Source organism: Malaya genurostris, chromosome 2 (assembly GCF_030247185.1).
Source record: "Malaya genurostris strain Urasoe2022 chromosome 2, Malgen_1.1, whole genome shotgun sequence".
In the NCBI taxonomy this organism is placed as follows: Eukaryota; Metazoa; Arthropoda; class Insecta; order Diptera; family Culicidae; genus Malaya; species Malaya genurostris.
Genome location: NC_080571.1, coordinates 323,055,318 through 323,079,506, shown reverse-complemented (window position 1 = coordinate 323,079,506; position 24,189 = coordinate 323,055,318). Strand labels below are relative to the sequence as shown.

Sequence of the window (24,189 nt, the reverse complement as noted above, 5' to 3'; positions counted from 1 at the left end):
ATGAGAAATGAAATAGAATTCCTTTACTTACACCATCATTCGTTCTCGTTTCTTCACTTTATTCTGAATGTCTGGCATGGAAAGTGATTTTTCCAATGGAACCTTCTGCTGAAAAAGCAGTTTATGCAGATTATGCTCTGGAGTTACCTTTCGTTTGGGTTCGTCCTGTTCATCGTCGCCGGTGAAACCGTCATTAGTGAAACCATTGCCTCGTAACTGATCCTTCCTGGAGAATGTTCGCTGAAGTGTAGCTTGAATCTTTTTGATCGCTTTGTTTTCCGAGAGTTGCCTGTCGAATTTCGGTGCCGCATTAGGCGTGGGAGCGGTATAGCTTTCCATTGCTAGCTTGGACGTTCCGGGAGGAGCACGTTTATTTATTAGAGGTTTTTCGAAAGTATTTTCCGTAATCTTGGCCAACGGAGAATCGACACTAGCGCTTTTGGGTATGCCTGCTGAAAACTTTATAGGTAACTCCTTGGGCTTCTCCTGTACGACCACGCTAGTCGAAGAACACGGGTTGGTCGAGCAACCGGCAATGACCGCCGGAATTTCTCCGTTGTGTAATCGTTCTTGTTCTTTCTCGAAGAAGCCATGCAAGCGATTTGTCCATTCACCTACTCCTCGGATGTGCAACCAAATGTAGTCCTCCTGTTCGGGAGCACTACTCAAAGTAAACGGATGCCACTCGTACTTGGCAATGACGGGAATGTTGACGAAGACATAGTCGCCTGGTCGAAAGCAGAAATGGAGTGGCCGCTTTATGACCAGATGAGTTACCTTAGATGGCAGCAGCAGCCCGGATGAGATGTACGTTTTGCCATGTTGTGTTCGCATCCAAACTAATCTTTGGTGAATGATTTATTACGTGATGTTCTTGAGGGTTGTGCTCTTGCAAAAACATGCTTACCTAACGGTTCGTTCCACTAGATAGATGGCCCCGGGTACGATGAACCACTTCCAGAAGTTCGGACCATGAAATAGCACCAGTATCCAGAAGGGGATGTACAGCAGATGGGTCCAATAGAATACCTGGTGATTCGAGGAAAAAGAAACGAATTCAAAGCGTAACGAACGGTTGCCGAATTAAACCGGAAAAATAGAATCAAAGAAGAGAGAAAAAATGTTAGTGTTATGGTTAGACAGTTGCCGAGAACTTTTATCTAGATGCTAGATGAGTTTTTGTTTTGCAGATTGGTATACTTCGAAGCTGCCTCCACGTCGGACGAACGGCTGCGAGCAGATGAACATGACCAGTAGGATGAATACCAAGGCGATTCCGGTCGGGTTCGCACAGCCGCCTACTAGACCGAATAGACCAGGCCGGGTGGTGAATAGCCATTCTGCCGTGGTGAAGTTCTTTGCGTTTATAACCGGATCGTTGACCACGATCGTTGCTGTTTGTTAGTTAGTATATACAGGAGTATGTTCATATTTACAGACCAATCGGTGCATGTCCGGATCGAGGAAATTGAAGCAGGAAAAGTAGGAAGTACAGTAGATCGAAGAATAGTGGAAGAGGTACGTGTGTTTACGGTGCACAAGCAGGCAGGCGGATGATCATTCGAGCAGGATCGGTTTTGATTAAAAAGAAATATAAAGAAAGGGTACTTAGAGTTAACTGAAATTGACGGTATTTGTCTGTGGATTAGTGTCGATACTACAATTATATGAGCATTTGTGTACATGAGTTATATTGGATATTCCTCGAGAGTTCAGAGGTGAAGGTAGAACTTATAATTACATATAATATACAGATGCAGATAGGCAGCTAGTTGGAGTAATCAGAGCTGACGAAGATTTCACTTTCGGTGAGATTACCAAAAGATTTATTAATATATGAGGTTATATATAGTTTTTAGCAGCTCAATTGCTCTTCATAAATACATCCAATGAAAGAAGAAACTAAACAGAAAAGGCACTATAAATGTAAAACCGTTAATAACTGACATGCGAAATTTTCTGCTAGAAATGGTTGGCCCTCTACGTTGACGTCTACTTGTAAAATCTAATTACAACTGTAGCAGTTTATCTGTCTGGTCTGGGTCAACATTGGATAAATTTTGCAAGTCGATTTAGAACCACTAAAATATTCCTAAAGGGTTATGCGACTGTATTTGTTCCATGTTATTCAATTGTATGGTAGAATACGTTTGTCGTCGATAAGTTATATATTAGTATAGATTCACCATTAGATTTATGAAAGCAAAGCAGTACAAGTTGCTAAATTCATACAATCTACTAATACGAACGATTATCTATATTCGGAAGAGAAGTGAAGAAGCACGTCAGTTTTATTCTCATTCACATCATCCAGTTATGTCTGTAACATTACCCACCCGTCTTTTTGTTTCGGCGTGTACAAGTGCGATGATGTTTATTGTTGTCATGAGCAAATTTGTTTTGTTTTGAGCAGCTTCGAGTAAAATTAAGAAAATGGAAAGTGTTTTTCATAATCTTTCAAGAAAATAATGGTGTATGTGGGCATAAACACTCGGAAGCAACATAATAATTGTAATTGTTCATTCAATGTTATTGTAAAGCACGTTTACGTAGACGTGTTAGTGATTTAAAAAAAATCCTAGGTGCGCACTAATCACCACTTCTCCTTACGAAGCTTAGGAAAAACAATCAGTAAAATGTTGTGTCAGATCAGATTCAGCATTTCAATTTGCCGAGCTCGAGAATCGATTTTAAATATGTACTACTGTGGGCAAAAAGTCAAAGGACTTTTCAATTATATTTCGCGCGAAAACTTTATTCGTAAAAATATTTTTTTTCTAGGTTGGTATGACTGTCAATGACATCAGTGCCAAGCCTTTCTGAAGTATTAAAAGTTTAATCGGCAGTCGGTGTTGAACAGTCGTTCGCACTGCACGCGTATAGCTCTTGGCTCCTGGAAATTTTTTCTGGCTACCTAGAGTTTCATTGATTCAAGGCTTCAGTATTTTCCAAGGCTACCTGAATCACTAACAGTCTTTTTAAAGACTAACAATTAGTCAGCCTTTCTCAAGGCTACACAAACAGTGATATTTTAATATAATCAGTCTTTTGCAAGACTAAGAAATTAATCAGCCTTTTTTAAGGCTTGCTATTCAAAGAACTATTCTTCGAACTAATCAGTCTTTATTAAGACTTCCACAAAATCAGTCTTTATCATGACTTTTCCAAACTAGGAGTCTAATCGAAGACTAATTTAGCCTAGTTATTTAATTTAAAATTTCATTCATTTCAAAAATGCCTGCATCCAACCGGAAAGGCAACAAGCCTAGGGCTAAAAATAATTCAATACGGAATAAATCACAATTTGTTATTCAACATGTTTCTAATAACATTCACTATCTTATAGAATCTGAATGTAAAAATAAAAGACAACGGGCGGATTTCCCTTCCGTTGAGTCTATGCTGTCTAAAAATATTTAAGAGATTCTTCCTTAATCCGATTGTAGCGACATAGAAGAAAATTCTTCAAAAATTCCCAAAATGGACGCTTGTCGTTCTGGGAAGAAACAACAATCTATGCCACCAGTGACGGTGATGATTTCCGACTTCAAAGCATTCCGTACTGAGCTTTCTACTTTTCTCCCGGAAGTAAAAGTCTCATTTCAAATCGGACGAAGAGGAGAATGTCGAGTCTTGGTGGATGGATTGGAAGATTTCGAACGTCTTATTCGATATTTGTCCGAGAAACTTCATAAATTTTATTCATATGATATAAAATCAGACCGACCCTTCAAGGCTGTTTTGAAAGGCTTATCAAATGATCAAAGTACTGATGAAATTAAAAATCAACTAAAAGAATTGCTTGGTTTTACCCCTTCCCCAGTAATACTTATGAAAAAAAAAAGCGAATGGTACTTCTAAACCACGCTCTGGAATTTCCCATGAACTTTACCTAATACACTTCAATCGAAGTGATGTAAACAATTTGAAAACTTTAGAAAAAGTACGTTTCATTTCCCACATTAAAATTCATTGGGAGCATTATAAACGGCATAATCATATTGCAAACTTAACGCAATGTCGTCGTTGCCAAAACTTCGGCCATGGAACCAAAAATTGTCATATGGATATACGGTGCTTGAATTGTGGTAGATCGCATTCGAAAGACGTTTGTCCAATGAATGAAACCACTGATAAATTTTCATGTTCAAATTGCGATGGAAATCATAAATCCAACTATTTGAAATGTCCTGTCAGGGAAAAAATTTTTAACGCTCGTTCGCTCAGACAACAAGTCAAATCAACGACCTTAAATGTACAGAACATACCTGAAAATCAAAAAACCGTTACAAATGCCACGCCTAATTATTCTAAGGCACTTATTTCTTCGAATTTAAAACAAAAAACAGGTACGCCTTCCAATTTGTCTTCTAACGAAAACAATTTATTGACAGGTAGATCGACCTCGTCATCATCTTCTTCTAACGTCAGTTACGCTAGTGTAACAGGTAGAAATCTACCACTTAATTCTTCTGATGTAAATAATCAAAACACAGGAACGCCTTGCAGTTCATCTTCTAACCAAAACAATTTATTAATAGGTAGATCGGCCAAATCATCTTCTTCTAATGGCAGTTCTAATGGCAGTCTACCTACCAATATTCCTTCAATGCCATTCGCTTCTTTAAATGAAGTCGATTTAGGCGACATAACTGAAAATAAAATGATCTACCTACAAGATAAACTTTTTCAAATGATCATCCGAATGAATTCGACTTCATCACTTTTTGAAGCATTCCAAATCGGATGACAATTTGCAAATAATATTATAATGAATTTAAAATTTAACAGTGATGTTAAATAATTATTTGAATATTTTAAATTGGAATGCTCGATCTTTAAATTCGAGTGAAGATGAATTTTATAATTTTCTCAAAGTTCACAAGACTCATATTGCCATTGTGACAGAAACTTTTCTTAAACCAAATGTCAAATTGAAAAGTAATCCACATTATGTGGTTCGTCGATTTGACAGGTTTACTGGAATGGGTGGTGGAGTTGCCATTCTTGTCAAACGGCAAATTAAACATGTAATATTACCTTCTTTCAATACTAAAGTTATTGAAAGCTTGAGAATCGAAGTTGAAACCATTCATGGAATTTATTTCATCGCTGGAGCATATTTGCCATTCCAAAGCACTGGCGAATAATTAAATTTCTTCAAAGGCGATTTGCAAAAACTCACAAGATATCGATCGAAATTTTTCGTAATAGGGGACTTGAATGCTAAGCATGTCCAGTGGAATTGTAGGCAAAATAACAGTAATGGTAAAATACTTCGCAATCAACTCTCAGCTGGTTACTTCACAATCCTTCATCCCAGTAATTCGACTTGTTCCCCTTCCGTGGAGGGCTGAAAGGTCACCACTTGTGGCTGAACACCCAATTTAAATCTTAATAATTTAATCTTAACTCATATTCCAATAAATAGTAATAAAAAAACCTGTTTTAATCCACCTAGTGGTGTAATGATGCCTTTCTCATATCAATCATACTATCATATATAATACTGTGGTATTCTTCAAAATAATTTTCTGCGATTCTTAAAAGAGTAACCGAAATCGGTTTGTTTGACCGTCTACTGATAAAAACTATCAATTGGAAAAGATTTGAGGTCGATTTTGAATTTTTTTTAACGTTTTTCCCCATTTTCAGTGATGGTATACAATTTTTAACCCACTTTACCCTATATTTCATTTGAACCTAAGTTTGTAAAAATCGGTGGCGCCATCTATGAGAAAAATTAGAACACGTATTTTCTTTTTTTTTGCACATTTTACCCCATAACTCCCGAACCGGAAGTCGGATCCAAATAATATTCAGGAATTTTTTATGGGACCTCAAGACCTTTCATTTGAACCTAAGTTTGTGAGAATCGGTTCAGCCATCGCTGAGAAAAGTTAGTGCACTTATTTTTACAATTTTTGCACATTTTACCCCATAATTCCGGAACCGGAGGTCGGATCCAAATAATATTCAGGAATTTTGTATGGAACTACAAGACCTTTCATTTGAATCTAAGTTTGTGAAAATCGGTTCAGCCATCTCCGAGAAAAGTCAGTGCAAAAAAACTTTACATACACACATACACACCCAGACATTTTGCGTACTCGACGAACTGAGTCGAATGGTATATGACACTCGGCCCTCCGGGCCTCGGTTCAAAAGTCGGTTTTCACAGTGATTGCTTAACCTTTTTATATGAGAAAGGCAAAAAAGTTTATTCGGCGATTTTTACAGTGAGCGAAATTATTCAACATCGAAACAAGAAGGTTACATTAAATTTTATGTGCGGAATCAAATTTCTGGTGCCGAAATGTTCAGAATGTTGTAAAAGGTCAATTATCACAATTGCATGTCGCGAGCAAGTGTTTTTGATTGGTACAAGTTGTTCAAGGAATGCGACACCTCAAAGTAAGACAAAAATCAAGATAATGTTGACAGTTTTCTTTGATTAGCGAGGTGTGGTGCACTCCGAATTCCTTCCGACCGGCCAAACAGTCAACAAGAAATACTATTTGAGTGTTATGCGTTATTTGTGCGGGACTATTCGTAAAAACAGGCCGGAATTACGGGCAGACAACTCTTGGTTTTTGCACCACGATGCCGTATACTGCTTAACCACCGTATTCGCCTGATTTAGCTCCGTGTGACTTCTGGTAATTCGGAAAACTCAGACAACCGCAAACGAAGAAACCGTTTTGAGTCAATCGAAGACATCAAACGTGAATCGCTTCAGGCAATGAAGGCTATTCCGGAAATTGGCTTCAAAAACTGTTTCGAGAATTGGAAAAAAACCTTGATAGTGTATTTCGGTCGGGAACGAAATAGATTTGGAAGAATACTAAAGAATTTTTAAATTATGAACAAAGTCTCACTATTTTTTTTTACCACAGTAGTATACTGGAATCTTTTAACAACTCCATGATGTGGTTCAGCTTTATGGAAACTTGACTCCAAATTGTTTTAAATAATACGATCCGTGTCCCTTATTAAATATATTGTTGAATAAAAAAAATAATACGATGCTACTAAATGTATGTGCAAAGTAAAAGGAATTTAGCACATTTGATTAAAAAATCTCCAATCATTAATGTCGCTCATCTTTGCACTGCAGCTCTACCAAATTTCGGTAGTCGGTAGAACCAAATTTCGGTAGAGTTGATATCATTATAACATTTACAATTGCCGTGAAATCGGAAATAATCAAACGAATATTGCGGAAAAGGTCGTGTTTTTTTCGGTATCAGAAATCAGCTAATTGGCTCAAGTGGGATGTAATTCAACAATGGTCAAATTCTACGTGATAATCTGTGTTATTTATTCATCCACTATCTTTTAATAATTATTCCGAAAAACACGTAATAAAAGCAATCTAGCTAATGATGATACCATCTGGGTATAGCTTCGACATAATCTCCATGTTTAATTTATTTTCCCATATCAATTGAACGGACTATTATTAGGGTTATTAATGCAGACGGTGGGAAATCACAGCGGCGTATCTCCCAAAATGGTTAAATACGATTCGTTCGATTTGTTGTTGGTTCATAATCTGACCTCCCATGAGACCGTATTATATTCAAATGTCATGTTTATTTCATATTTACGGTCGCAGTATGGTAAAGTAGTGTGTTTCGATTTGGACTACCATTCTGGAAATTGAGGATGGCGGATGTATAGTTCATCTACTGTATCGTTGCCAATGTACAATTTGGTTCCAATATTGTATTTCATTAATTTTGCAGGAGAAAATTGATATTTTGCAGGAGAAAATTGATATTTTGAAACAAAATAACACAATAACGACTATAGAATGTATGTCCCCTTGTATTGAAGATTACCAGCATCATATGCTCAACTGACAAAACCAGAGCACGGTAGGTGGCTACAATCGTTAAGTGAAACTGAAAGCGGATCGCAGTTTCACTTTTATGCAACAAGTTTAAATTTGCTTCAATATTGTTTGTGACTCTTTCGGCAGAGTCCCAAGTAGGCTATGATAATTGATACTCTATATGGACTCTATGCAGTCGTTGGCTGCTATGCTATCGGCTAATGAAACAAAAGGCGAAGTGATTTGTTTTGCTAAAATAATTACTATGAGAGCACCACATAAACGACGATTTCAACATTAGATCATCCAATCTATCTAATGTAAGAAGTTAGGAAAAAAAATCTGTTTGTACACATTTCAATTTACAACGAAAAGTTTTCCATTATTCGAAAGCAACTTACTGAAGTTGAACAGGTGCATGATGGTGTGGAGTAAGCTATAGGCGGCCAAAAGCATCCCGGTCAGTTTGTGCAGATAGATATGCTGGTCCAGTGGTAGGATGGTGGTGAAACCTCGTGTCCGAAGAAATGTAATACACTGCCGCAACATCAGCACCAAAATGAAAGCACAGTTGAAGTTGAGACATTGTCCTGAAAAAATAAAGTGATAAATTATAATTATTTTGAAGCACCTTAGCGGAAGATATCTGATATCAGATAGGATAATCATTCTTTCCATATGTTTTCATTGACTGAAGAATTTCGTCCGCCGTTTAATGCGTAAAACAGTAAAAGCGTTGCGACAAGCAAACGTGTATTAAAAAAAAGTGTAATTATATTGCTGTAACTAATAAGGAGTATATCGAAAAGTAGTTAGCAACATTGATTATTGAATAAAAAAGCGAAAAAAAAACATATTTTGACATCAGTTTTCGATATATTGTAGAAAAAATACATTTTTATGCATTTCGCTGATTATATTGAAGAAAATCCTAGTTTCTGTAAAACGCTCGCACTTTGGACTTGACATTGTTCATTAAATTCTGATGGCAGCTGTCCATTTTTTTTAACTCCTGCATGTTTTGGGACACTGTACCTTCCTTCCGAAAGTGCCGCTTGACAATTGCCCAATACCTTTCAATTGGCCGAAGATCGGGGCAGTTCGGTGGGTTGATGTCCTTTTCCACGAATTGTACAATATTTTTTGACAACCACTGTAGAACGGAGTTGGCGTAGTGGGCTGAAACCAAATCCGGCCAGCAGAGAGGAGAAGCCTTATGCTTTCTGTACAGTGGCAGCATTCTCTTCTTCAAACATTCTTCCTCGTACACCTTGGCGTTAATTGTACCCTTCGTGAAGAAAATCGACGACCGCAAACCACAGGTACAAATTGCTTGCCAGACCAACACCTTCTGCCCAAACTTTTCCATCGCCACCGTGGTGTCAGCGTCGTCCAGGTCCTGGTACACCGGTTTCGTATAATATTGCGGTCCGGGCAGCGCTCGAGAGTCTTCCTTGGCGTAGGTTTCGTCGTCGATCGGGATGCATCCGTCTTTATTCTGTAGAATCCGGTTATACAGTTTTCGCGCTCTTGTTTTGGCCTGAACTTGCTATACCAGGGACTTTTTCGGCACCTTCGGTTTCTTGTACGGTTTCAGGGAGTTCCGAACTTTGAACCGTTGAATCATCTCGATGCTGGTGTTGAGCTGCTTGGCCAAATCCCGCGTCGACGCCGATGGGTTTTTCCTGATGTACTCAACCACTTTTAAGTCCCGGCCGGGCTGGCTGGGACCCGTTTTCCTACCGGATCGGGACAAATCCTTCATGGAAAGGATCTTACCGAACTTCTCGATAGTATTTTTGACACTGGTGTGGTGCACTTTCACCCGTTTCGCAATTTCATTGTACGTGACACTACTTTCTGAGCACCAAGTGTGCAGAATTTTCTTTCGCGTTTCCGGATCAATTCGACACATTTCTTCTTCTTCTTTTCTGGTTGGCATCACCTCACTTGAGATGACGCCGAATTGATGGCACAGCAACTAAGGCTATATTGCCAGTTAATTTTGGTTTATAGTCCAATGGACTTTTTTTTCACTTGACTACAAGCGAAAATCTCGCTGTGTGGCTGCGTCGAATCGTCAAAATACGGCTGAAAATCCTTTCTTTCTTGCGAAATACTCGAATTTTCTCCGGACTAACATGATGCAACGTGCTCACCCGTTGAGAGTTTCACCGGAAGTCGACACATCTTTGAAACGATAAACCGTACCGAAACCAATCGATTGCGCAGCTGTTATTGACATGTAAACAAACATGTCACCGCAAAACACGCTGCTTAAAATTAAGCCATTTCAGAGTAATAACTTTTTGAATGTTTCTAACTACTTATTGATACACTCCTTATAGTGAACATAAGGAGGATAAGATTTGTCTTCAATTCTCGTTGGTTGATGACTTCTATTTTCAGCAAAATATAACTTAGAAGAAAGGCGCCAATACTCTACTAGATAGTTGAAACCCGAGCTTTGTTTATGAGGTAACTGATTCCTAGATGGTCGAAGCAATACTTCAACTTATTTTTCTCGAAATGATTTTCATTTACGGCCATTTTGCTATGCTCTGGCTTTGACTACTTTTCAAGATCATCATGCCAGCATGGTGAGCAAAATATCAGTAATAGCCTTGAATAATTTTCACAAAAAAATTGATTTTATTGATCGGTGATTTCGAACGGATTATCTCGTATGCAATGCACCGTGTATCGTACATTCATTTAAATGCAACGCCCACAGAACGTGCAGTGACACTGAAGGACGGGGCGCATGTGCCGCAAAACTTACCGCAAGCTCGTGCCAGTATGACAAATCCGTTGCTTTTGCGATACTGGATCGCACGCGAGATGAACAGGCCCACGTTGATCAGAGTGAAGATAGCCAGAAAGGCCAGATACACGTAATTATTCTTGATGTAAGGCGCCGTCAACTGGTGGGGCAGTGGTTTCTTTTTATGCTTCTTCCTGGCACTGTCCTCCTGAGGCAGTGGAACCAGCCACCGGTCGATACTGCAGGAATCAGAAAAGTGGTGATTAGTTTCATCAAACGGCAAATAGCGGATGCTTGGATTTACCTGATACTCAAATTCTCCAACAGACCGCCGTGCTTTTCCAGTTGGTTTTTGAGTGCCTCGTAGGTGATAGCGCCCCGGTTGAACTTGTCGGCGTCTTCAAACATTGCCATGGTCAGATCTTCGATCTTCAGTCCCCGGAAGTTGTGCCGGTTTCAGCGACGATGGCGTGATAATGAAAGCAGAAATGTCGACCCGGCCGATCGATCATTCGTCCGGGGTGCGTTAGATGTTTCATTGTCCCAGCCCCGATGGTACCGACAGGGGCGTTGATGAGTCGAACAGGAAAATAAGTTGGAAGAAGAAAACAATAATTAGTAATTAACGCTCATTTGCTACTTAGGGAGCGTAGTAAACCGTAATATTATTAAATCCTGTGAAACTATTTCAAAAATTGCATACATTAAGAGATACGTGTATTTTGACATGTGGTAATGAGAAAGGCGGTTCCGATGCCAATTAATGGCGTATAACTTTTCTTAGACCTATTCGCATCGAAACATCCGTCAGGAAATCTCGACTAGCCGGTGGCTCTCGTATAATGGAATTATTTGTAGCAATCGGGTTAGTTGTGAGCTAAATCGAGATTCATAATTTATTCCGGTCTTAATTTATGATACAAATTATACTCCGGATGGTAAGAGAGTCATGATATGTTTATGTTTCCGGCTGCCTTTGGCAGTGCAGTTCTGGCATTATAATCGACGGGACGAATGATTTATCGACGGAACCTTAGCGAAACTGTAGTATGACAACCGTGATGAAAGGTGCGGCTGATGTAGTGCACTGCTGCAGTGCGCAAGTAAATAAATATTGTTGTACGTCTGTTGGCTTACGATGAAAGTTGGAGTTCGTTTCAAGTTGGCAAACAGTATTTGAAATTCTTCTGTTCATTTTCATTTCTGATCGTTTGGAATATTGGACAAAGTCTTTGTATCACATTCGTTTTATGGAATTTTACCTGTTCAACTGAATTCGCAGCCGATTTGTAGCGTACATAATCATGGCAGGGCTAAAGACTGTCCCAGAAAGTATGGACGCAACCAAAAACCGCTGACATTTCGCAATGGTTAAAAATCTGTCTATTTTTATGGCTGCGTCCCGTTGTTTACACTCTTCTCTAACCACTTGTGCAGTTGTTTATTCGTTTTCATTAGTTTGTTTCGAAATGCGTGGACTTTCAGCAGAACAATCGAAAAATTGTGTACAAATGGTGCACAGAACGCGGACTGTAACTGAGAAAGATAGCAAAAATGGAATGAGTAAGTGAAAAAGCCGTGCAAAATGCAGTCAGGAAGTTCGATGAGGATAACACCTCTGAGGATAAACCGGAAACGGGTAGAAAAAAAGGTCCTGCTAACCCTCAGTTGGATGAACGTATACTGAAGGCGTTCGAGCAAAAGAAGGAGGTTTCAGTTCGGGATGTGGCAAAAAAGTGGGCACTTCGAAGTCAAATGTTCTTCGTGCTAAAGAACGTTTGAATCTTCAAACCAATAAGAAGCAGAAACAACCAAAACGTAGTCTGAAACAAGAAGCATCGATCAGGCCGAGGGTTCAAAAGCTGTACAATACGATTCTTGCTGGAAACTTGAACTGCATAATCATGGACGACGAAACCTACGTGACACTCGATTACAAATCCTTGCCGGGACCACAATATTATACTTTGCGAGAAGGGCAAGCGTTAAACCAGTCCGAGACATCGATTGAAATCGGAAAATTTGCTAAGAAAGCTATGGTCTGGCAAGAAATTTGTAGCTGCGGTAAGATTTCGAAACCCTTCATCACCACTGCTTCCATGAACAGCGAAATATACATCAAGGAATGTGTTGCGAACGCAAAATAAAGAAACCTATTGTCTCTAGATTTCGAATTAACACTCGTGTGAGATAGCACAGTAGGCAGTAAAACGCTATAAAAGCAGATCAGAATCGCAATAAATTATCAAACCGTGACACGCAGTGTTCCTATTTATCCGAACAGAACCAAGTCTGAGTTAAACTTTGATATTCAAAAGAACTATTAGAGATTGCTTCCGTGAACTATTTAGAAATCTTTACAGTCCACATCCACGGTCCACGGCAGATTGGTTTGTGACCCCCCCCAGCTATCGAAGAGAGTGTTCCGGCGCGGAAATTTTTAATTTTCGGTTGGAAGTGAAAGAACGTTAATAGAAAATCTAACAAAAAATACTTTCTGGGACAGTCTTTACATCAACAGAAAAATGTAGAACAGATTTTAAATCTTCGCGTTTTAAATTATACGACAACCTGTCATTTTAGTACAGATATCCATCACAGTGTTGTGAATAGCCTGTGAATATGTTAAGAAGATGATGGGTTTTTACGTGCATTTGATGAATCTCAAATGGCCTTTTCCCACTCCACCAAAACTTCATTAAGATCAAACTAGGGTAAACGGAAAGAAATAGATAAATAAATAAATTAATAAAAAAAATAAATAAATAAAGGATGCATATGCAAAATCTGAGCCAAATCGACAAGATAAAGATGCAAGAAAAAATCGACCTTCGATTTCGTATGTAATTGCCCAAATAGTAAATAATAATAAATGCCGGAAGTACCGGAAGTAATAGTAAATATATCGATTTTTACAGTGAGGACCAAATGGAATTTTCAAATTGGTATTACATTCCTGTAGTGGAATTTGACCTTCTATTTCAACAGACTTCGCAGCCGATTCAGAGTGTACAGAACCATTGCATGGCTGGTGCTATGATTCTACTGACACTACGAATCCTTCCAGGTCGGGGCTCGAACATACGACAACTGGTTTGTAAGACCAGTGCCCTATGCATTGAACCGCCAACTCTGGACCTTGGCTCTATATACTGCTGTTGAATTTCACCCGGATCCTACATCCGGTTCCGGAGATACAGGATGGAGTGTGTTTAATTTTTTAAACCATCATTTTGAGCGACCATGAAGATGAACGAAGACGATTCTTCTAAATATGATTTTATTTTTCAAAACTGTTTCAATTTGTAGGTTATGATAGTTCATGACCGAACAAACTTTCCTGTTTTTATACAAGATTTAAACGAAAGTATATTCTTTTTTTTAAATGGTTGTAAGTTTTCGTTAAGATGATGATTCTCGCTTCCTTTAACCAGTAATGTTCTACTCAAGCATAAGTTCATCTAGACCTTCTCACCATGAGAATTAGTATTTTTCATATCTGATTGTAGAAATGAGCTCATTTTATCTTCAAGTCAAATATTGTGATTTCAATTCAATTTCTTTCCTAGAGATAAACTCGGGGAAAAGTATGAATCATCTCACTGCAATGGTTCAGCTCGACGATTCGAAAAGCCAGTGCGAATGATACATTTTACATCTAACAAGTTGTTCACTCCGTAGTTTACAAGAAGCACTGCAATCTCAGCCGCAGACAGATGCTCATAAAAAAAATCAATACGGGAACCGTATTTGGCGAGCCAGTGCCGTAGAATAAACGGGGACTATAAAATAAATCACAACTGAAACCCGTATTAATCATACCGGGACAGATCCGCTCGGCGTAAATCATTTCTCTTGCCTGTACAACCGGTGATCTGCATCTGAGGACAGAGAGAGATAGCGAGAGTGCGGCTATCGCCCCAACACCGCAGTTGAAAGTGGTATTTTACATTCTTCGGGAAACTCAATTTAACATTATGACATTGTACAAAGGCCCCGAAAGGTAACCGGTGGCAGTTGCGAACATAATCTACATTTTTATGAGCCATTCGAAGTATTTTATAAAGCAGCAATTCATTACACATACATTGTGTGCTTCTGGTTAGCATGTGGAAGTGTGGAAAAGGGAATATCAGCCATTTTCAGCTAAAGTTCAAACCGCACACCTTCAATGGAAAGAGTAAATGTTACAATTTCAATCAACTCTTTGGTTAAAAAGACATTCATATTTTCTAATAAATAGAAGCTAATGGATAACTCACCAACAAATATATTAACGGCAATCCCGTTTAAAAAATAATTACCAATTATTCAATCATTATCTATATTGTGCCGTTTCTTTCGCTAAACGCAACACCAAACGAGCTGTCTTTTATAAATTCACATCGCCTATTATAGGTAAACCCTGTGAGCTCGGTTGATTAAATTATAATTTTAAATCGACGTACCTCTAACTGTAGCTATATGTCGCTTACCAGAAGAAGAAACCAAAGATAAACCCGTAAAAGACAATAAATAATGCATTTTACTCATTACTTACTTAATTCGATTTTAGCAGTAGAAATTCCTCAAACCACTTTTTAACCAAGTACGTATTGCCACTTCTCATCGTAACGATCACAACTCACGATCCCGGAGACTGCCTAGTGCGAAAGGTACTCGTCTTCCTCCTGGTTGACACACCACCACGGGTCTTTGATCAAGAATCAGGTTTAATTAAATTATAAAACAGAAAAAATACGAAGACAATTTTCATCCACATCAGACAACTATGTCGGGACAAATCGCAAGCGTAAGCGCAAAACACCATGCGAATCTTTGACAGTACTACAATACGGGCGTTTCTTACGAGGTGGGTTTCGTTGTTATTCAATCTCAGGAGAATATAGATTGAAAATATCGAAATGTAAATAACAGAGCGTAATCCAAGTTTCTAACTAAGTTCAACGGAGAACAAAAGAAAAATACCAATTTCATTTAGTTTATTAAATAAATATTAACGTGTACATCAATACGTACTCGGGGGGAGACCAGGGCTAGGCCGGACACGTTTAGGACGTTAGAGTCTTTATTGAAGACTATTTTATTGTTTCGCTACATAAAGACTGTCCCAGAAAGTATGAACGCACTTTGATTTCGCTGTAAATAATTCACAAGTGTTAGATATTCAAATTTTTTTCGATATGCTGATAATATTAGACTACAACAACAGAATATTATTCTCAACATTTGCTACTTAGCCATTGTAGACTAGCTGGCGCACCTTCTTGCGAACGTTCCTCATTAAATTCCGTACAGACTTCTTTACGACAAGTTTTGACACTTTTTTCCAATCTTTTTCGAACTGTTGAATGGTTTCGGCTGCCGAGACATGTTACCTAAAATATGCTTTCGTTAATGCCAAAATTCCTCAATTGGTCGAAGTTGTGGGCAATTTGGTGGATTCATGTCTTTTGGGACGAAAGTGACATTTTTGGTAGTATACCATTCTACCGTTGATTTCGAGTAGTGGCAAGAAGCAAGATCTGGCCAGAAGACAACAGGATCCTTGTGGCTCCAAATCATGGGTTGAAGTCATTTTTGTAAACATTCCTTGATGTATATTTCGCTGTTCATTGAAGCAGTGGTGATGAAGGGTTTCGAAATCTTACCGCAGCTACAAATTGCTTGCACCAAATTTTTCGAATTCAATCGATGTCTCGAACTGGTTTAACACTTGTCCTTCTCGCACCGTATAATATTGTGGTCCCGGCAATGATTTGTAATCGAGTGTCACGTAGATTTCGTCGTCCATAATTATGCAGTTCAAATTTCCAGCAAGAATCGTATTGTACAGCTTTCCTACCCTCGGCCTGATCGATGCTTCTTGTTTCGGACTACGTTTTGGTTGTTTCTGCTTCTTATAGGTTCGAAGATTCAAACGTTCTTTAGCACGAAGAACATTTGACTTCGAAGTGCCCACTTTTTTGGCCACATCCCGAACTGAAACCTCCTTCTTTTGCTCGAACGCCTTCAGTATACGTTTATCCAACTGAGGGTTAGCAGGACCTTTTTTTCGACCCGTTTTCGGTTAATCCTCAAAGGTGTTATTCTCACCAAACTTCCTAATTGCATTTTTCTCTAACTCCTTCCATTTTTGCTATCTTTCTCAGTGACAGACCGCGTTCTGTGCACCATTTGTACACAATTTTTCGACGTTGTTCTGCTGAAAGTCCACGCATTTCGAAACGAACTAATGAAAACGAATAAACAACTGCACAAGTGGTTAGAGAGGAGTGTAAACAACAGGACGCAGCCATAAAAATTGACAGATTCTGAACCATTGCGAAATGGTTCAGTTTTTTGGTTGCGTCCATACTTTCTGGGACAGTCTTTATTGGTGTTATGTCAACTCACTGTGATGTTTCAAATCAGAAACAAACAAACGAAATAAAAGATTTCGAAAACGATATAAAGTTTTGTCACGAACTTCTAGAGAAAATTTCTCGATGATAGTGAGCTACAGTGCTTTTAAATGATACTGTATTGTTCAGTGCATTTCCTGCTTATACTGACAATTTCTGATATGTCATTCGACGCTTTGACATTTCGCCTGTCAGATCTCGTTACCCACACTCACTAAAACAGTGTTCTATTCGTGTTTCAAATTTGCATTATTTTGAAACCAATTCGTCGAGCAGTTTTAAATCTGTATCAAATTTGTACTCGGAAAATGGAATAAGATCTCAGCGTTGTGATTGACATGGTTTAGTAGTAGATCTAAAATAGATCAACCCATACGTGATAAACAGCGTTGCGAACAACCTAGGGCTATTTTCGACGCGGTGAGGGATATCTGTTTTAAAATGACAGACTGTCGTATAATTAAAAAAAATGTCACAATTAAAACTCGAGCTTCTGTGTCTATTCACTATGATGTTTCAAATCAGAAACAAACAAACTAAATTTTTGATTTCGAAAACGATATGATTTTTTTACAGGTACTTCTAGACTTTCTCGATCATAGTTAGCTAGAGTACATCTAAATGAATCTGTATTATTCAGTGCAAAACATTTTAAAGCTTATATTGATCATTTCTGAAATGTTATTCGATGCTTTGACATTTCGTCTGTCAGATTTCGTTAAGTTCTATTTTGCTATAAATACAGCTCTGAGTATGTTTCGTCGTTTGTCTAGTGTGTCCATGTCGAGCAAACGACAGCGCTCAATGTATGGTGGAAGTTCTGTCGGATTACGCCATGGCAGAGATCAAAGAGCAAATCGTAGAAATCGTGATTGTACTGCTTCAATTCTATTGATTCAAACACTGGCGTAAGGACACCAAATATCCACTAATATCCTCATAATGAAACCTGAGTTTCTATTTGCCTGAGCTATTATATGCGAGTAAAGATGTCTGAAGAATCAAGAAGCACACCAAGATATTTGAAAACAGTTACTTTTTCAAGTGTTTCCCCAGAAATAGTGTAGTTCTAGACTATCGGGCTTTTTTCACGTGTGAAAGAAATCACAGAGCATTTGGACACACTTATAGTGCACCATTCACAAAAATTGTTTAGGTGCTGCTGAAGTTTCATGCAATCAGCTGTCGATCGCACAACAAGAAACAGTTTCAAATCGTCCACATACATAAGTCTGCATCCTGGTGGAATAACAAAAGAAATATCATTAAAAATAATGAAAACAGCAATGGTCTGAGATTGCTTCCTTGAGGACCGCCTGATTCATTTATGAAGTTGTGTGACTCGACATTTCCTAGCTTCACTGATAAAACTCGGCCTACGAGATATGATTTAAGCCACTGAGAGAAATTAGACGAGAGGAATTTCACCTGGACGCTCAAGTTTCGCAAGCAAGAGCGTATGATCTACACGGTCAAACACAGTTTTCAGGTCTGTATATATTGTATCTATCTGTGGTCTAGTTTCAATGTTCTTAATACAAAGGGAACAGAATTGTGTCAAGTTAGGGATTGTAGATCTACCTGTATTAAAACCATGCTGATCATTAGAGATGTTTCACAGAATAAAACGTTTCCCACTAAAATCTCCAACAGCTTTGATCGAGCACATAGCGAAGTTATACCTCGGTAATTTGTAATATTTTGTATGTCTCCTTTTTTGACAACTGTCTTTCGCATCTTCTTGAGGTTCCACCTGATGATTGCCCAATATTTATTCAGCGTCACTCTGGTGTGTTGAGAGCTTTTAATTAATGGCATAATGCCAAACCCAACTAAAACAGAACGGCACCTCCTGAACGTAAATTTCTGGCTGATGATCCCGATCGCGATGTGAATGTTATTCTTCAAGCCATAAGAACAGAGAGTCTACAACACGAGATGTTTTTTTGCGCACTTCAGCAGCGTAATGGGATTGGAATTTATTTACACCAATAACTCAATAAACTCTTCAAAGTCTTCTGACGACGTCCGTTCTGTTTAGGAGTCGGATGCAGTTATAGAGCGGCGTTCTGAGGCGAAGAAAGTAACCGAACGAAAGACCCTGAAATTTTTATTTGCTAAAAATAAGCTTGAGTGGATAGTTTGTTTTATTCTGTATAAACAAAACGAAAAAAAAATTATTTATTACACACATTCTTGTTCGATTAACTGTTAATCTAAGCGCCCTTTAAATATTTCAATATGAGCGCCCTTAAATAAGATTTGTAGATTACGCTTGGGGACCAAGAAGCAAGATCGGATTAAGTTCGAAACATATCCCAAACTCAATTAAATTGTAGCTAGTATTTAAAATTGGCTTCAAATGTATTTATTGGTAGTAGTTACGATTGGAACTGAGCTATTTTTTTAGTTTTTAATAAACGTCAAAATACAGGTGTAGCTTTACCTGATCTTCTGAGAACTGCATGCCATTTTCCTCCATACAAGCTCGCATCACGTGTTGCAGCTCTAAATGCTGAATCAATCCGTCACCTGGGATTTGAAAAAGAAAGTTTATTGTTCAGATGTTGAAACGTTTTCTATTTGTTTGGATTAAGTTTCATGAATATTAGAATGCAACGAAATGATCGCAGTGTCTGTTAGTAAGATGAATATTTTTTTCCTCAGTCCTAACTGTCACCATTATGGTCATTGAGAGAAGAAACAATATCGTTTTGAGACAACAGTTGGTGCATTTTTAACTTAAGATAAAACCATCATTAGTCTATCAGAACAGTGATAGATTCAAATGATTTCTCACACTCGGACGACAACATTGAGCTATTGAAATACACGGATCCACCAACTTATGCCACAAAGTACGTCTCTCACACCAAGTCGTAATAAATGATGAAACTTCAGATAACGGATCCTCAGACGAAATCTACAGAAATTCGACAATTTTTACTAGATAGAAGCGGTACTGTCCCACTTAGTCAATAATTATTTGACTGTGGGACTGTTAGCTCGACTCATAACTCTTGCGGAATTATTGGGAGCGTGTAATAGTCCGAGTGAGACAAATCGGTCGAATGAGAAGACTGGGGTAGAAATGGGAAACCAACAACGTTGTAATCAGAAGGAGAACTAGCTTCATTTTATCCATTCAACTAAGCTTTGGTTTATGTTAACGTTTTGTCTTTTAAAAAGTGTTGTTCACTGAGAGAATGAAAATCATTTTTTCATAATCTGCATGATGTCAGACACGTTCAATAAAACCGGTTTCCTGCATTCTCTGAAAACATAAAAATTTAGTGAAGTTTTTTTTTCATTTTTCTGATATATTTCAGCTGTGTCTGATATTCAATTTTTTTAAAATAACAGATTTTGCATCCAAAAATTCAACTGCCACTTAAATCATTTTTTCGAGTTGAACGATTGGCTTCGGAGATCACATTTTTTTGTCTTAAATTTCATATCGTATTTTTTGTAATTAAGCTCAAATTCTGCACAAGTATTCTTCGTGACCAAAAAGAACAATTTGCATCTTAAGTTTGCCATTTTAACACTAGCCTTACTTTTGATAAGGGGGTTAGCAAAAGCTTTGACTCATAAATGGTTTATTTGATCGTTCAAAATTTTATTTTCTACTTGAATATTACATTATCTTTATATAAATTCGATTCATAAACATTTTGCAATTTGATTACTATTTCATTATGATTTTATCATATATTTTACATTTTTTCTAATAGTATAATATATTTTAAGGCACACTGCTTAAGCTCTAAGAGCCAAGGGTATTTAATAATCTCAATTACGAATATATTTTACTTTTTGACTCACTACGCAAAAAGTAATTTTAGTTATCCGCTAGACCATATAAATAAACTTCAACAGAATAAAAAGGCTCTTTTCGAAAAATTGAAAAATTGATGAAATTTTTTCCAATGCACATTATTTTACCATACTGAATTACTATATTTCGGAATTACTGAAGTAAAGTAGAAGTCAAAAATTATCACATCTACTAGAAAAAGAGCCCAGAAAGATTCGAAATCGACCGAAAGTTAAAGATGTCCAGTAATTGTTAATTTCAATTCGCTGATCTTCAGAACGGAAGCATTTAGCAAAAAATTTGCTTAACACCAACTACCCTGCATCTAAAAACACATGAACAGAAAGCTCAATTGATTGGATGAACCATGCATGCTTCGCTGTACTTGGTCACCACGGTATTCACTTGCAGTCCTAAATCTACGGAAACAAATTCAACAGAACATACACACTTCGCCGACACTGATTCGAGATTTGGTTTTTGTCTATTTCGCTACCTAGTGAGGTTCACACCAGCATCATACATCTACGTGACGATCTCAGCCAATATGTGATAGCAGCAGTAACGATTGTGATCTCGAACACAATGTAATGAACATGATCAAACCTTCGATTGACTTTCAACGGGCTATCTCTTCATGTGTTTCCATATGCAGCGTAGTTTTATTTCTCTTATTGCTTCCAAGTGACAATGGCTACCAAGCCAAGTGAGCCTAAGTCAAAGTCCTGGAATTACATTCCTTTTGTGGAATTTTGCCTTTCTGTTTCAACAGACTTCGCAGATGATTCTTAGTGTACAGAAATCATTGTAAGGCTAGTACTATGGATCCTACTGACACTAAGAATCCACTTCAGTCGAAATTCGGATGTCGTTTGGTCGCCTCGGAGCTGTGATTTGACGCCGTTAGACTATTATTTTTGGGGGGCTGTCAAAGATAAGTGTTGTGTGGACAAGTCAGAGACAATTCAAACCTTGAAGGACAACATTGGTGCAGCCATAGCTGAAATAAAGCTGCATACAATCGAAAATGTACTAAAAAACTGGACCGACCGTATGGCGTACGGCAAGGCCAGCCGAGGCACCCATTTGAATGAAATTATATTCCACAATTAACCGGAAGGATTGTACTTTAATATGAATAAAAGTTACATGGCGGACCCTGTATATAAAGATTCAAAATAAAATTCAATACGAAATTCTGAAAGAGAAGACTAAAGAAATGTTTAGCATTTTAAACGTAAAAACGGTTATCCCCAAGGTTTTGAAATTTGTCTAAGCAAAGTCAAATTTGCAGAACATTGCGAATCTGAGCGCATGCGAATTCTACTTCATAAGCAATTCGAAAATTTAAGTTTCAAAAATTCCTTACGCCGACCCCAAAAACCTTCGGTATTGTTTTCAGAGGACATCCTAATCAATCGCTCATCTCAGAATTTCATCAACGAACAAACAAAACTTCTCAATCTTGGGTTAAATTATGCAATTTCTTCTAAAATTAACCTCGAACAAGTTATTATAGAGGTAGAAACAGGTCTACATAGCTGTAATCTTTCTTTTTTTTAAATCATGACGCCAGAACTAAAGACTGCCCCAGAAAGTATGGACGCAACCAAAAACCGCTGCTATTTCGCAATGGTTCAGAATCTGTCAATTTTTATGGCTGCGTCCTGTTGTTTACACTCTTCTCTAACCACTTGTGCAGTTGTTCATTCGTTTTTATTAGTTTGTTTCGGAAGGCGTGGACTTTCAACAGAACAACGTCGAAAAATTGTGTACAAATGGTGCACAGAATGCGGATTGTCACTGAGAAAAATAGCAAAAATGAATGAAGTAAGTGAAAATGCGGTGCGACAGGCAATCAGGGAGTTCGGTGAGGATTACACCTTTGAGGATAAACCGAAAACGGGTCGAAAAAAAGGTCCTACTAACCCTCAGTTGGATAAACGTATACTGAAGGCGTTCGAGCAAAAGAAGAAGGTTTCAGTTCGGGATGTGGCCAAAAAAGTGGGCACTTCGAAGTCAAATGTTTTTCTTGCTAAAGAACGTTTGAATCTTCGAACCTATAAGAAGCAGAAACAACCAAAACGTAGTCCAAAACAAGAAGCATCGATCAGGTCGAGGGTTCGAAAGCTGTACAATACGATTCTTGCTGGAAGTTTGAACTGCATAATCATGGACGACGAAACCTACATGAAACTCGATTACAAATCCTTGCCGGGACCACAATATTATACGGTGCGAGAAGGCAATTGTTAAACCAGTCCGAGACATCGATTGAAATCGAAAAATTTGGTAAGAAAGCTATGGTTTGGCAAGCAATTTGTAGCTGCGGTAAAATTTCGAAACCCTTCATCACTACTGCTGCAATGAACAGCGAAATATACATCAAAGAATGTTTACAAAAACGACTTCCATCCATGATTCGAAGTCACAAGGATCCTGTTGTCCTCTGGCGAGATCTTGCTTCTTGCCACTACTCGAAATCAACGGTAGAATGGTATACTACCAAAAATGTCACTTTCGTCCCAAAAGACATGAATTCACCAAATAGCCCACAACTTCGACCAATTAAGGAACTTCGGGCATTAACGAAGGCACATCTTAGGAAACATGTCTCGGCAGCCAAAACCATTAAACAGTTCGAAAAAGATTGGATAAAAGTGTCAAAACTTGTCGCCAAGAAGTCTGTACGGAATTTAATGAGGAACGTTCGCAAAAAGGTGCGCCAGCTAGTCTACAATGGCTAAGTAGCAAATGTTGAGAATAATATTCTGTTGTTGTAGTCTAATATTATCAGTATATCGAATAAAATTTGAATATCTAACACTTGTGAATTATTTACAGCGAAATCAAAGTGCGTCCATACTTTCTGGGACAGTCTTTATTGTATTAAAAATACTTCATTGAAAAATCAACAAAACATGGGTGATAAAGAAATAATATTTTATATTAAGGCTGATAATCCGATTTGAGCTATATTGCAACGAAGTTCATTATTTGTCAGCCACAATATATCGAAAATTTAGAAAGAACAACTTTTTTGAGAAAATTGATTTTTTGTTTTATTTTGAGAATAAAATAAAAATAAACAGCAAAAATATATGAAATTTACAGGTGACGCAAATTCACATATGAAACAAATTATAAGTATCAGAATGCATTGAATATGGGTTAGATTTACTGTAGAATTGAGTCAGTTTTTGACGCCCATATATGTCGGTCTCAGAAGACGTAAATTTAAACGATTTTTACCTTTCTCATATAGAAAAGCTATGCAATCACTGTGAAAACCGAATTTTTAACCGAGGCCCGGAGGGCCGAATGTCATATACCATTCGACTCAGCTCGACGAACTGAGCAGATGTCT

General features: G+C 37.9%; 1 protein-coding gene across 1 annotated transcript in view; it reads right to left on the bottom strand.

Annotated features, from left to right (window-relative positions):
* Window positions 1-24,189, bottom strand: part of LOC131431349 (NADPH oxidase 5) — a 179,678-nt gene that overhangs the window by 7,032 nt on the left and 148,457 nt on the right. The window contains exons 8-14 of the mRNA XM_058597003.1: window positions 19,452-19,537; window positions 10,906-11,030; window positions 10,620-10,840; window positions 8,239-8,427; window positions 1,201-1,394; window positions 908-1,029; window positions 32-844 (exon numbers count right to left, since the gene is read on the bottom strand). Of these exons, the coding sequence (XP_058452986.1) occupies window positions 32-844; window positions 908-1,029; window positions 1,201-1,394; window positions 8,239-8,427; window positions 10,620-10,840; window positions 10,906-11,030; window positions 19,452-19,537 (1,750 nt within the window). The remainder of the gene's footprint in view (window positions 1-31; window positions 845-907; window positions 1,030-1,200; window positions 1,395-8,238; window positions 8,428-10,619; window positions 10,841-10,905; window positions 11,031-19,451; window positions 19,538-24,189) is intronic.